The 13,783-nt window shown below is 45.2% G+C and overlaps 5 protein-coding genes across 5 annotated transcripts; 3 read left to right on the plus strand and 2 right to left on the minus strand.

The window, feature by feature from the left end:
* Positions 1-228: 228 nt before the first annotated feature.
* yphA (tyrosine phosphatase family protein) lies at positions 229-1,120 on the plus strand (the record flags this gene model as incomplete). The annotated part of the gene is made up of 4 exons (XM_040898679.1): positions 229-283; positions 376-535; positions 592-787; positions 845-1,120. 4 exons carry the CDS (start codon positions 229-231, stop codon positions 1,118-1,120), a joined length of 687 nt encoding a protein of 228 aa, XP_040748718.1.
* A 538-nt stretch (positions 1,121-1,658) lies between these two features.
* P175DRAFT_0496488 (uncharacterized protein) lies at positions 1,659-3,428 on the minus strand (the record flags this gene model as incomplete). The annotated part of the gene is made up of 3 exons (XM_040896125.1): positions 1,659-2,384; positions 2,444-3,082; positions 3,153-3,428. The coding sequence occupies 3 exons, from the start codon at positions 3,426-3,428 to the stop codon at positions 1,659-1,661; spliced, it is 1,641 nt and encodes a 546-aa protein (XP_040748719.1).
* A 570-nt stretch (positions 3,429-3,998) lies between these two features.
* Positions 3,999-6,169, plus strand: P175DRAFT_0505092 (putative amino acid transporter). Its single transcript, XM_040898019.1, has 6 exons — positions 3,999-4,930; positions 4,978-5,137; positions 5,197-5,208; positions 5,257-5,461; positions 5,518-5,876; positions 5,947-6,169. Exons 1-6 carry the CDS (start codon positions 4,028-4,030, stop codon positions 5,976-5,978), a joined length of 1,671 nt encoding a protein of 556 aa, XP_040748720.1. The 5' UTR covers positions 3,999-4,027; the 3' UTR covers positions 5,979-6,169.
* A 2,393-nt stretch (positions 6,170-8,562) lies between these two features.
* Positions 8,563-10,194, plus strand: P175DRAFT_0106762 (uncharacterized protein). Its single transcript, XM_040892338.1, has 2 exons — positions 8,563-9,668; positions 9,720-10,194. Exons 1-2 carry the CDS (start codon positions 8,702-8,704, stop codon positions 10,040-10,042), a joined length of 1,290 nt encoding a protein of 429 aa, XP_040748721.1. The 5' UTR covers positions 8,563-8,701; the 3' UTR covers positions 10,043-10,194.
* A 1,145-nt stretch (positions 10,195-11,339) lies between these two features.
* Positions 11,340-13,480, minus strand: P175DRAFT_0536150 (RAD52 DNA repair protein RADC; the record flags this gene model as incomplete). The annotated part of the gene is made up of 6 exons (XM_040900290.1): positions 11,340-12,379; positions 12,440-12,617; positions 12,668-12,847; positions 12,913-12,999; positions 13,098-13,398; positions 13,473-13,480. 6 exons carry the CDS (start codon positions 13,478-13,480, stop codon positions 11,340-11,342), a joined length of 1,794 nt encoding a protein of 597 aa, XP_040748722.1.
* Positions 13,481-13,783: the final 303 nt, after the last annotated feature.

The raw sequence follows: 13,783 nt of genomic DNA on the forward strand, positions 1-13,783 counted from the left end.
CAAAATGCCTGGCTTCCCGTTGGACGGTTAGGCTTCCCAAGTCTATTTTCAGCGTTACTTCATCTTCTTCTGCATTTCTCCTCTCCAAGACTGGACTGATTCCTGATTCCTGATTCCTTCGAAGAAACCGTATCTTCTGGAGTTTTTGGACTATTACCCTCATTTTTCATCACTCCCCCCCGTGACGCATCGAGTCGTACCTCTGCTAAACCCAAGGAAATCATGATGATGACTTGCCCCTTGGCAATGAAGAACTCTAATGGCGTTGTCGAGAGCCAGAATGGTAAGTCACTGCATAATACTGATATTTTGGACTGAAATGCACATACCCAATTCGTACGTTACTCTTTTCGCTGACAATTACTCTTGATATAGTCGAGAAACATGGAGTCAGAGTCTCATCAATGGAGTTAGCGGCATCAAACTCTGAACTACCTGCAAACTTTGGAGAAGTTGTGAAGGGAATATATCGCAGCTCGTTCCCTCAGCCGTGGAATCTTCCAGCACTCAAAGGGCTAGGACTGAAGACAATAATGTAAGTAAATTATGTTTTGGTTCTTTCTTGCAGTATAACTAACAGCCTATTTACAGCACTCTTGTTGAGGAACCATATACCCAGAGTCACGAAGAATTCCTCAAGGCAAATGGAATTTTGCATCACCGTATTGTGATCCTGGCGAATAAGGACCCGGCAGTTAAAACACCTGAATGTGTCATGAATCGTGTCCTGGAAATTCTACTCAACAAGTCAAACCACCCGATTCTCATTCACTGCAACAAAGGCAAAGTAAGTATAGTATACAAGAAACTATCCTTGTGCCCATGTACTAACTCTCACCTCTAGCACCGCACTGGCTGCGTGAGTGCTTGTTTTCGCAAGCTACAGGGATGGGACATGAGAGACGTAATCAACGAGTACATTCATTACTCCTGTCCGAAATCACGAGGTTTGGATGAGGTGTTCATTAAGGAATTCGATCCCTCCAAGCTCTCAACTTTGGTTCAAATTTCGGGTGCAAAGTCATGGCACTCTGGAGACTCCAGTAAAGTTCAAAACGAGGAGCGAACTTCGTCCAATCGCCTTATCCAGCCACCTCGCAAAGGCATCCGCGTGTCCTGAGTATCCGATTTTGGGTTTACTCATCTTCGTTTTCGCTGAAGCAAACCTCTTTCTTTTTGAGACGACTCTACACTTTTACAACTGTTGACTCCGCTGGCATAAGCATCCACTCGAAGGATAGAAAGGACGTTCGGTGTTTGTATGGCGAATGAAGTTTTTTGCTATGATATTTACTTACAGGTGTTAATGTATTATGGTGGAAAGAGCAAAGTCTTACTTGATTTCTACATGGTTGCAATAGAAGAAGACTTACATTATCTTGGCTTTTGCTTTGATTTCGTTGCCTGTATCCTAAATTTTATTGCTGGAGCTTTCAATCTCAGAATAATGCTCTACCTCTTGACTGTGACCCAAAAAGTAAATGTGGAAAAAGAAATCGAATTTTTTCTAGAGATTTGTATTCACATTGAAGTTTCGCTAAACATACATAATATATTATTCGCCCCCACTTTGTCTATATCGCAACCCACAACGCAGCTAAGTAAGTATACTTGATAACTTGGAACGGGCCATGATACCATATAAAGACCGTCAAAATTTAATCATCGGACAACATCAGGTCGGTTTCTTCATGATCGGGATACTTAGTTGTATAAAACTCTAAGGGATGTGAATGAGGTGTTTGGCCAGAGAGAGAATCTTCGAAAACGTCGTCTATGAGTAGTCCACTGTCTTCTTGATAGGTTTCAACATAGCCTGAATGTTTTGATATAGGAGGGTACTGCATTTTCCAGCTAGATCCGTTTATAGTTTCGGATGTTGTTGTGGTATATATCTCTGGGTCTAAATCGGTTTGATCACCGGGTAACCTTTCCGCGGACGTTTCAGAGAGGTTATCGCCTGAGAAAAGGATTGAGGCTGCTCCTTCTGTGTCATCATACTCGTAGCCATCTTCGGTGCCCAAGTACGGGTCTGAATCGCTATAGATGGTGGTATAGTCATTTATGTCGAATAAATCTTCTGTGCACGCTTCTGAAAACAGGATGTCGTTTGGTATCTGATTTTCCGTGGAGTATAACGGGCTTATTTTTTGCGGCCTTTCGGTCTCACAGAGCGATTTCTGCGCGATATTCCAGAGAGTTGCTTTCAGCACGGTTCGCGTATTGTTAACGATTGTTTCCGAGGTCCATGATTGTAGTTTCGCGCTGTAGGATACTTCTATGGCGGTGAGTTTGTCCTTCAGAGATTGGTTGTCGCTTAACTTTAGTATGGACATGATGGATTTTGCAATCGATGGTATTAATCGAGATCTTTGGTTCATAGCCTGGAAGAGAGAGATAGACTTAGCTGCGACAGGATTGTAGGGGGATCTAGGGAACCCACATTGCGATACTCAGTGTTAAAAACGGAGGGCGCTATCTCTGATAGACATTGAAGATCATTTTTCATATATTTCTTTTCTTTATTATGCCTTTGACGTGGACCCCCTCCAACAAGTGCCTTGAATCCGAGGTCAAATAGGGACTCAAGGCTTGAAGAATCAGTTCTTTTTTCCGCAGAGAAAAGAATGAACTCTTGCTCATTATTCAATGCTGATGGTTCCTCTTCAGATAAAGAATCGCCATTTTTTTTGCTAGGGCTCTTGAACTGAAAATGTACCGCACTTTGTCCCATACCATCTAAATGCTTAATGCGCATAATATCGAGTGTATCTCTTTCCAGTTCCCCATAGCAATCGATTTGTGTTGCGAGGGAAATTGTGTACAGTGGTGTGGACTGGCGGTGACAGTGATCGTATAGCAAAGAGATGTCAATGGCTATCAAGCAAGCGGCCATTATATTGACAGGAGGAACTAAATCGCCCAGATTCTTCAGGATACCCGGGAGCTTCGCAGGCTTTTTCTGGTTCGATAAAGCGGGTCTTTTCCGTATACCGAAAGAGAGGTTGAACAGGGAGTCGTTGCGTTCGAGCCTGTGGATACAGCTTTTGAAGAGAATACTAAGCTCTAGATCAGACCAGAGCTGAGAGAGATATGTTTTAGTACAGAACCGAATTGAAAGGGTCAGTACAGTGTGATTGCTGAAATGATACCTTCGCTTTGCAAATAACATCACCTAACTGAGAAACGAATCTGGAAAGAGGATAGCCCATGTTCGACCTAGAGGCAACGCAGAGGTTCAGTTTGAGCTCCGGTGTTTGGAATACCCAAATATTTCGGGAAACAAGAGCATCTTTGAGACACTCAAGGCTGTTTCGTCTGGCGTGCTGTGGCGGAAGTAGCATTAGCAAAGAGGAACTTAAAGATAGGCTTAAGTCAGAATCTGAAGAGCGAAAGACCCTGTGTCCAAGATCTATAGAGCAAGCCATGTTAGGCGGGGCTGGAGAAAACAATTCCGTCTTTGGAGGTCATCTTTTCCTGCAGTGGAGAATTATGACGGGAGGTAGAAGAATTGAAAGGAATGGTGGTGGGTTTGGTCTGTATTCTAGCCCTCCACACATACCACCTGACACCTTATAGCATTATCCTTTGTAATGGTATAAGACCATAAATTTGAACAGAGCTCCTACAATTAGTAACACTGCAGCCAAGTCCTTAACTATCAAGACTTGTTTCAATAGTTCTTGTTGGGATACCTAGTATGACTATGGTAGGAATGACTCGACCATAAATACACGGATCAATAACATATCTACCAGAAAATGTTAAACAAAGCCACTACTTCTTGAAGAAAGCAACGCAGCTTTTTGAATACAATGAAATAATTAACACTGAGTCAGTAGTAGTACAGGAAGTTTAAAGATTGTGAGCCAGTAAAAATACATACAGTACCTGGTATATAAATAGGTTGGAGGGCTTATCGATAAGCAACCTATCACGTGTATACAACGCGCGTGACGACCCATTTGGCCAACAGCAATCATCCACTTCACTAGACGGTGGTTGTCAAAAGCATTCAACATCAGCAATGCTCGGCGATGAAGGACAACATTCTTTCCTGGCTGAAGCTAATGGCATCACAGGGCAAGACTCACAACCACTCCTTTCTGATTTAGCAAATCTGGAACATGACCTTGCTGTTCAGTCCGACTTAGGTATTCCAACTCCCGATGGGCCGCATTCGCAATCTACCTCTCCGGCTCCAGATGGACAACGGCGCACCCCCCGAACTACGAATCGCGTTAGATTTGATCTCGGTGACGATCCCGAAGATGAGCATCGTTCGAATGACGACCGTCGCAATTCAGAGGACGCTCGCTGGCTTGATGAGGAAGACTACGCTCACACCAATAGAGGCCGCTCAGGTCGACACGATACCGGACAAACGGTCCCCCTGTTAACGAATATAGAAGCGCCAAGTGTAACCCTTGCTACCTCCGATGACTTTTTTCCAGAGGACCATTTAGAGAATGCTCGGCCGAGGAGTGGAATGAAAATGGCGTTTATGAACATGGCAAATAGCATCATAGGGGCTGGTATTATCGGCCAGGCATATGCACTTCGACAAGCCGGCATGGTGATGGGGATAATACTATTGGTGGGACTTACTGTCGTGGTGGATTGGACCATTCGCCTGATAGTGATCAACTCTAAATTAAGCGGCGCCGATTCATTTCAAGCAACAATGCAGCATTGTTTTGGCAAGACTGGGCTCATTGCTATTTCAGTTGCTCAGTGGGCCTTTGCATTTGGTGGCATGATAGCGTTCTGTATCATTGTTGGAGACACTATACCCCATGTTCTGAACTCTCTGTTTCCTTCACTCAGGGAGATGTCATTTCTTTGGCTTCTTACAGACAGACGTGCCATCATTGTCCTTCTGGTCCTGTGTATTTCTTACCCGCTGTCCCTATATCGGGATATTGCAAAGGTTCGAGAATATCGGAGATTAACTTTGCATCGCTGACTGTCGATTAGTTAGCCAAAGCGTCAACTCTGGCCTTGATAAGCATGGCCGTCATTTTAGTGGCCGTGATCACGCAGGGTTTCCGTGTTCCTTCAGAATCACGAGGTGACTTCAAGGGTCTTCTGTTTGTGAATTCAGGCTTTTTTCAGGCTGTTGGAGTAATATCTTTTGGTACGCACCTACTTTCGCTGTTTTTAACGATACTGAAGTCGATTTCTGACCATTTGTAGCATTTGTTTGCCGTATGTAAAGCTCTCCTATTCGATGTCGGGAAACTGACACTTTAGAAGATCACAACAGTCTTTTAATCTATGGTTCGCTGAAGAAGCCAACCTTGGATCGGTTTGCAATAGTGACCCATTACTCTACTGGGGTCTCACTTCTGATGTGTCTTACCATGGGCATTTCTGGATTTCTTTTCTTTGGTTCGCGGACCCAGGGCAATGTACTGAACAACTTTCCGTCCGACAATATTTTGATCAATATAGCCCGGCTGTGAGATTCTTGTTTACCTCAAGAGCATTGAACGTTCTTTGGGCTAACAGTGTTAGTTGCTTCGGTCTGAATATGCTTACGACACTGCCCCTCGAGGCATTCGTATGCCGATCTGTTATGACAACCTACTACTTTCCCGATGAGCCGTTCAACATAAATCGGCACTTGATATTTACGTCTGCCCTCGTGATTACTTCTATAGCTTTAGCCCTCACAACTTGTGATTTGGGTGCTGTATTTGAATTGATAGGAGCAACCAGCGCAGCTTCTTTGGCCTACATATTTCCGCCACTGTGCTATATCAAGCTGAGCACTGCCTCTCGAACAGCCAAGATCCCCGCATATATATGCATTGCTTTCGGGCTAACTGTCATGGGCGTTAGTCTCCTACAGGCGGTTGGAAAGATAATAAAAAGTATGTCTGATCCTTAGGTCGATAATATTACCCAGAGGCAGCTGCTAACGAATTTTATTTGTCTTGATAGATGAAGGTGGAGTAGCAACCTGCGCCGCCTAGCTGTTACTGGGGATCCTTCGCATGTATACTTATCTTCAATCGATAGACTTTGGCTGACTTACTACAAATTTCTGTACATATATATGTGTGTTTTATAGAGGAGTCGAGGAGTCGACTTTGTTTAGATCTAAGGTTTCAATCACTTTAACCTTGCGGTAGTTTCCAGAAAATTAGGTATAACATGGTCGAGCCGGCCCTGAAACTCCAGAGAAGAAATTAATTAAGCTCCGGGCAATGGTAGAATTACTTGGAAGGGAGCTTTTTAGTAAAGTTCAACGACAATATACCGTCCATCTTCCTTTTCTGATCATGGTGAAATCTTGTCCGTTTTATTTAAGCCTTTACTTGTGTTGTAAAAGCCGATCATCTCTTGATGCGCCTTGATTGAGGTTATTGGGTCTCTTGCAGTATGAGTGATATAACTGTCCTTTAGGGCACGACAACCACCAGGACTGAAAGACCCGTTGGCAGATAAATGGACGGTTGGACCTACCACAGTTGCTTACAAGGTAGGTACCTAGGTAGTAGTATAGCCATAATTGGGCTAACTATATTATGATAGGCGAGCAGTACTGATCCGCGACTTCTGTATACCATGAAAGGGAATGCGTAGACTCTCGCTTTACAAGCTTAATGAAGTCAGATAGGTTTGTCTTATATCATGATCTATGCGCATATCTTCCATACCTTGGGAATTTCATGATTTGCGCTTTAATGTTGCCGTGCATTTCGTTTGCAACCTGATCTCCTAGCAACACCCACTTTTTGTAATTCCTCACTTTTCCCCATATCCTCAGAATTTTCCTTCCTGCCCTTCCCCTTTTCTAGACCATACCCTTTCCTTTCCCCCAGATCTGCTATTTCTTGAAAACTATTTCCAACATTCTTTGTCGTGATTCTCTATTGTCCTGCTTTAGCTGTTGGAGGAGAGCCGAGGTAACGTATGCAATTCAAGCTTAATATGTGAAGCTCTCACCAACATGCTGTGTCTTGAGTGTGATGAATAGGTGCCTTTACTTCGTTCTTGCCTCAGAATAACTTGATACCCGGTTATTTCAGTCTCCCATGAACATCTGTGCTCTCTTTTTGATGGTCCAATTGTTTCGCCATAGGCCCAATTTTGGCTCTCTCTTTCTGAATATCACGGACAAGGCTGTCGTTCTATTGTATATCTTCCTCCTTGACTTCATTGTTCTTTCAAGATGGACAAAGAAACTGCAGAACGTCTGAACATGCTGCAAATGGTGAGAGAGTCCCCTATTCAGCGAATTACGACAGCACATTTCTGACCATGACGGGGTTGAATACGTATAGCAAGACCTGGGAACGGCCAGAAGAGAGTACATCTCGACTACAGACCACCGGCAAATGGCAAACACTAGGGTGGAGATTCTTGAAGCAGAGCGAAAGTCAAATATACCCGGCTCAGATGCGCAACTTACAGCCGAAACAAATAGATCCAAGCTTGCGGATTGGGCAAGTAAGTCACTCTTTTATAATGCCTATGCCTATACACTGGCTAATCTTGATAGTAAAGACGTGTACAAAAACATAGGTGACACCGATGCTTTGGAAAATCTCAGTTGTCTCTTAAATGGTCAATCCCATCGTCTTCGCCTTAACGAGATCATACGTGAAAGTGGTGGTCAGAATTACTCGAAGTCAAACACAGGGAGTGATAACTTTTTGAAGGCTACTAAGACGGTGTCTTTTGTGCAAGAACCGCCTGCCAGGGTCCCAGAGCCAACAGAACGTAGCTATAAGACTAAGAAACGCTCTACGAAGTGTGACACTGTTATGTTAATTATTATTGACACACGCTGACCGGAAAACCAGGCCGTCTATGTATGAATTGCTCTCAAACCCGATTCGACATGCATCAAATCCTTCCCCAAACCGGACTGCGCCAAAGTCTAATCTTGATATCAAATATAAAGCTCCTTTAGCTGGATTTGGTCCGCAAAAAGTAGAGGGAAGGCCGCAGTACCGTGAGAACCGTGAGCGTTTTGGATATCTGAGACTTAGGAATAGAAGCTAATGAATTTGCAACATAGATATGCATAGAGCTGTCTCCGTTAAGACCAGACGACCATTGCTGTAAGTTGCGCTTTTATTTCACCTCACGCACTCTGACATTCACCTGCAGGGGCAGCTTTGCCCAGATCCTTAGTCCTCCTGAAAATTTTCTAGCTGTGGCTCGCGGTCTTGTCAACACGAAGGTCCCCGGTGTTACCAATGCCACAAATATATCTAACGATAACAGACAAGAGGCCTCGTCGAAATCCCCAAGAGCCGGTGACCCAGAGGATAACGTGCATACGAAAATACGGGATGCCCAAAGCAAAAGCCGATCAACTCAGAGCATATTTCCAGAGGAACCAGTGCCCAATGTCTCCTCCGAACTTCGCCAGCCGAAGATCCAAAAACATATGCAATACTCTATTCCGATTGATAAAGTAGGAGCTTCTCAGTCAGCTGATCAAGATTTAGGATCTGAGGGAACGGGCTTAGAATCATCTGAGGGGAAACGGCCTCGATCGAATTCGATCCATTCCCCTGACAGAAATGAACACGGGATCAAGTTGGATCAGGAGTCAACGCCACCGAAACAGTCTGCGGATAGAGACACAAAATTAGCTCTCAAATCCTGTCCTAATGAGGATGGCGCAATCCTGGTTGATCTAAGCTGCACACCACCTCGAAAGACTAGAAGTCAGACGGTAATGAGCCCAGCGCTTGAAGAACTACGAGGGCTGCAGTTCACGAACAGCGGCAATTTTCAAGACCCCCAAGCATCCTCATCCTCCATTTCTATCAGAAAGCTTGATTTTCAAGGACATTTGGAAGAACAACCTAAGTCGAATGACAAGCATATCTCTACGAGTGTAACCAAACCTACCGACAAAGGACTTGCTAGTGAGTATCAGCGTGATATCGAGATCTTATGCAAGTTAATGGCCTCGACAACTCTCTCGGAAGTGTATCTCACAAAGTTAAGTGAGTGCAAAGAGGAGCTTGAAACAAGGCTGCAGTGGGCTCAATCGGGCCAAGTGTTGGATAAAGGTGTAGAAAAAGGCAAAGTATTCAAAGAGAAACCCAAACCCGATGCTACAAACAAACCTTTCATTCCAGAAACCCCGCCAAATGCTAGGACAGTATTGAACATCACTACCCCGAGTTCTCGGGCTAGACTGAGTGCAAAGGCGCCGCAGTTTGTCCCAAAGTCCTTCAATGAGTACCGATCAACGTCCGAAAGCGCATCGACCGATTCGACTGCTACTTTTCAAGAAACAATGTGCAAGGTCCAATCTCGCCCTGCTTCGGAGAGAACATCAATGATGTCTATGACAGATGCTCAAACAGAGTCTAAAGCCCTAGACCCGCTCTCTGAGGATACAGCGACTAGCTCTCCAGCGACTAGCTCTCCAGCGACCCTTGAACAAGCGTCGGCTGAAGCTCCTTTACAGTCCCTCCCTGAGGCTAGTCCGACCGCATCTATAATGTCCATCGTTTCGACGCCTACTCATGTCCCTCGTGCCGAAGATACACATATCATAGGTGAACATCTACTGCCGGGAGCGAAATCTCGATCCCATCTATTTGGCGACCATTTGTTACCTGGAAGACGAGTAGTCCAACCAATAGCCACGAAAACTAATGAGAAACTAATAGAGCAGTCCGCTTCGAATGGTAGTGCTTAATCCATACTCGTCGAAGTGAAAGGTGCTAATTAGCTTGTAGGACCTGACAAGAAATCTCCGTTTCCTCCTCAGTCACCCAGAGCAGCGAACCCGAATATTTCGGTATTTAAAAGCGCGAACTCTCCCAACCGCTTTACGGTAGCACTGAACGCACCTCAGACTGGGGTAACAAAGCAGGTTCTGAGCACACAAACCCTAAATGTTCTGACGGCGTCACCCAATGTGGTGAAAGGCACCCAAAACTCTACAATTCAGGAATCGATACATGCTCCTAAGCCAATAGGGACCCAAACCACACCAGCAAAACGGGTTGTTACAGACGGACTCATGAGCTCCAGATATGCGACTCCCCAGAAGAAGTGAATGGCATAGTTTCTCCGTCTTCACTGATTCGTTTCCATTAGCCCTATCGGGAAGTAGGACAACAATCAAGTTGAAATTTAACTTGTGCTCAATATCCTCAACGCGAATACTGGTTGTCTCTTGACTGAAGCCAGCTTCACTGGAGACGTACGTACCTGCTTTTGTCTGATGTGTTAACACAACCTCACGGCCAAGATCAACGCAGTACTTTTCGAGATCTAGCGAATAACACAGCCAAGGAGACTTGGAGAGATGCAGACAATTTCTTTGGGAAAATAGCCCCTTCATTGTTGTTTTCTCTTTGATGGGGCTCGTGTTCCTCAGTACTCTCGGTATGACCTCACCAATGGCCATATCTAAGAGGTCACCAGGTATTCAACCAGTGAATTACTACCCTGGAGTTTCTCTTTTATTTTATTTCTTCAATTCTGTTTCGCAAATAGTCTTTCCTGTGCTTTCCCTCATTTACTGCATTCCTTTTTGTGTGTGAGATGTTTACCACCCTGACCAAGTCCTCTCTACTCTAGTTCATGTTAATGATAATTTGATTTGTGCTATCCTTTCTTTCGTTAACTTCCTTTTTCTTTCGTTGCTGACAGTACAAGCTGTAAGCGTCTTGATTTCTCTTAAGCCTCCAGCATATTAACGGGGAGACTCATTAGCATGGCAGATATTCCAGTATTGCAGCATTTTGGCTTCTTTTTTGGGGGGGGCGGCCGGCCTCAAGAATCAAGTATTTTTTGGGCGGATTATTGTGACATCCTCCCATTCAGCCTGGTAAAGAGAGAAGCTTTCAGATTGCCTGACTGACTAGGGAACATACCATATTATTTGTTTTAGTTTGAATGAGAATCTAATAATACACTCTAACGCTTGTTACAGTACGCAGAATTACGAGTCCAGATATTAGTTATCTAGTATTCTAAAGAGCACATAGTATTTATACCATGTGAGTCTCAACCTGACAAATCGTAATCACGCTGAGAGACAACGCAGATATACCACTACCTCCACGATAGCCGAGGGGGAAGCGAGAGTAACAAGTGTGGAAAATAAGTAGGATTATATCAGTCAAGTCCAATGCAAATCAACAAACAATACAAGGGGGGGAAAAAAAAAGCCCTTTCTGAATGAGTCCAGTCATCCAGTGTCGTTGTCCTCTCAACGCCGATTACTCCTGCCAGTACTCCTGAAAGCGAGAACACTGGATGGAGATGTGTTCTGCGAGAGGTATAGCGTAAAGAATATGTCTAAGTTTGTTTCATTGTATGAGAACGCTGTAAAATGATTCATAACATTAGTCCTGTTGTGGATGCTGCTGCTGCTGTGCTGGTGGTAGCGCCGCGTCGAATTTAACTCTCTTTGGATCGTTAGCACTAGTAATGGGAGCAGGCCCGCTGCTACCAGGTGCAGATGCGTTGGTTACATCACTTAAGGGTGGTCGTTTCCCATTGAGATTAGGTGGTCCGAATCCTCCCCTATTCGCGGCAGAGTTGCTCGCAGCAGACCTGGGATCAATGTTTGGTCGTGTGAGAGGGCGATATGATGAAGTACTTGGAGCCCTATTCATCGGGCTGCCGACTGCACTACCGCCGGGGGCACCGATTTTTCGGTGCATTTCAGCGGAAGGATTGATGAAATCTCGGGAAGGATTTGTGGCGAGCGACGCACCAGCTAACATAGGTTTTGAGATAGCGACACTCTTGCTATGATCAACTCCAGCTGTCTTACGAATTGAGGGACTTTCGGCATGAGGGTCGAACGCAGCTGCCGCACCGTGGGGATTGTCTCGCAACACGTCAGCTCCTCGAGCTGAGAAGAATCCAACAGGTGCAGGCCGTTGGCCGTCTACACCTGGTGTCCCTGGAGGAGGCATGCTTTGACCTTGAGGGGCTGCGCCAAACTCTTGTTTTATAGGGAATTGAGCATTGGGACCTGATGTTGCCATGTGATGACCGGTACTGTGTTGCCCAGGGGGTATCTGGTTTCCGTTTTGGAAGCCTTTCTGAACATCTTGGGGAGGGAGGGAGCGTCTTTGGTTTGCGTATTGGTCTTGGGTTACTGGAGGATACTGACGACCGTTTGCGGCTGGGGGAACGGAGACGTGCCTAGCCCCTGGAGCTTGAGCTATCGGTCTTTCTGGTTTGGACGGTGTTACGACTGATGGGGCTGGCCTGCCATGGGGACCAGCGTTGTTGTTAAAGGGTCTTTGGGGCCCGTTTGGTCTTCCAACTGGCGTTGGCGGTTGCTGCCTCCTCTGCATGTCCGATTCGATGACTACTTCATCTGGATTGCCGCCTGGACCGACGCTAAAGTCCGCTTCATCAAATACATCGCCTGGTAATGTTAGTAAAGGTTGGCAATCTGAATGGGGTTTCTTGGTTTTGTATCACGTACTCCCAAACTCTCCGTCAAAATCGTAAGCGGAATTGCCGGCCGACGAATTGCTGTTCCCGATAATTGTGGGACGGGGAGGTAGGTCATCGTCCTCAGGTCGAGGCTTTGGCTGCAATGGCTCCTTCTTTATTGGAGCAAAATCCGGGTGACGGTGAAGCCCATCGATGTCCAGTTTTGTCTGTAAAATGAGTCAGGGCTGTAAGTAGTCTTTAGCTTGAGACCACATACTGGTAGTGTCTTAACTTTGACAACTTTGGAAACATAGTCCTTGTCATAGATACAGTTGCCTAAAACGTTGCCAAAGTTCCGCAGAGCTCGTTTGAGAGCATCTGTTGTTGCTTCTTTCTTGGCCTTTTCAAAAGCTGCTGCTTTGCCCTTGCAGTTGTCAATGTGCCCATACCCGATGTCCTGGCAATTGAAAATGATAAGTATACGAGGACTTCAAATAGGCTTTAGAAAGTATATATCCGTACTTCATGGTAAGTTCCATCTTTTAAGGTAACCCGCATTATCACAGATAGACCAATATTGACCCTTCCGGTATTTGGAGATTCTTCGACCTATATGCCAACGCGCCTAGATTAGCCATAGATTCTAATAACTCAGATAGTCCAAAATCAAAAATCCCGATAATAATTCATCGGCAATAGCGACATACAAAGTCAATTCCAATATTTTGAATGGAACTTGACCAGCCATTAAATCCAAATACTTCGTTCGCAAGATTGATGCATTTATCGGCCGCCAGATAGTGCACTTTCTGACCAGCAGCCCCCGGTCGTGAGGAAATGTATTCGGGTCCCAACTTCTTATCGAGACGTGCTTGCAATGTGGCTGATTCTTCCGGGGTATATTCGTTTTGTCGCTGTGGTGTCTCTCCAAATGGATTTCTCGCAATAAGAGCTGGTGCATTGGGCATCGTGATGGCGGAGGGCCCGCCTCGATGTTGGTCACCGACACTGAACACGCGACGCGGTTAGATGGGTGAAGGCCCAGGGAGATTTTGCAGTCGTGGAGGAAAGAGAGAACTTACGCAGGCATAATTATGGCTATAAATAAACTAACCTGGGGGATATTTCATTGGAAACACAGATGGTAATGAGTAAGTAGTACGCAAAGACACGAGGATGATTGCCTTGGAAGACGCGTTGGAGTACGCTGCACAACCGCGATATCACGTGACAAAAACACGGCCGGAGATCTTTGACCCAGGATATTCAAAAGAACTCCAAAATGGGTATTTTGATAAAAAGATTCATAGTATTGACACCTGCGGTGGTGGTGAGTGAAAGTGTTGGCAGTTTTACGGTGTTATGGCCCCGGGTCCCACGAACCATCAGCATG

The sequence above is a fragment of the Aspergillus ochraceoroseus genome (assembly GCF_002846915.1).
Source record: "Aspergillus ochraceoroseus IBT 24754 chromosome Unknown P175scaffold_11, whole genome shotgun sequence".
NCBI lineage: Eukaryota > Fungi > Ascomycota > Eurotiomycetes > Eurotiales > Aspergillaceae > Aspergillus > Aspergillus ochraceoroseus.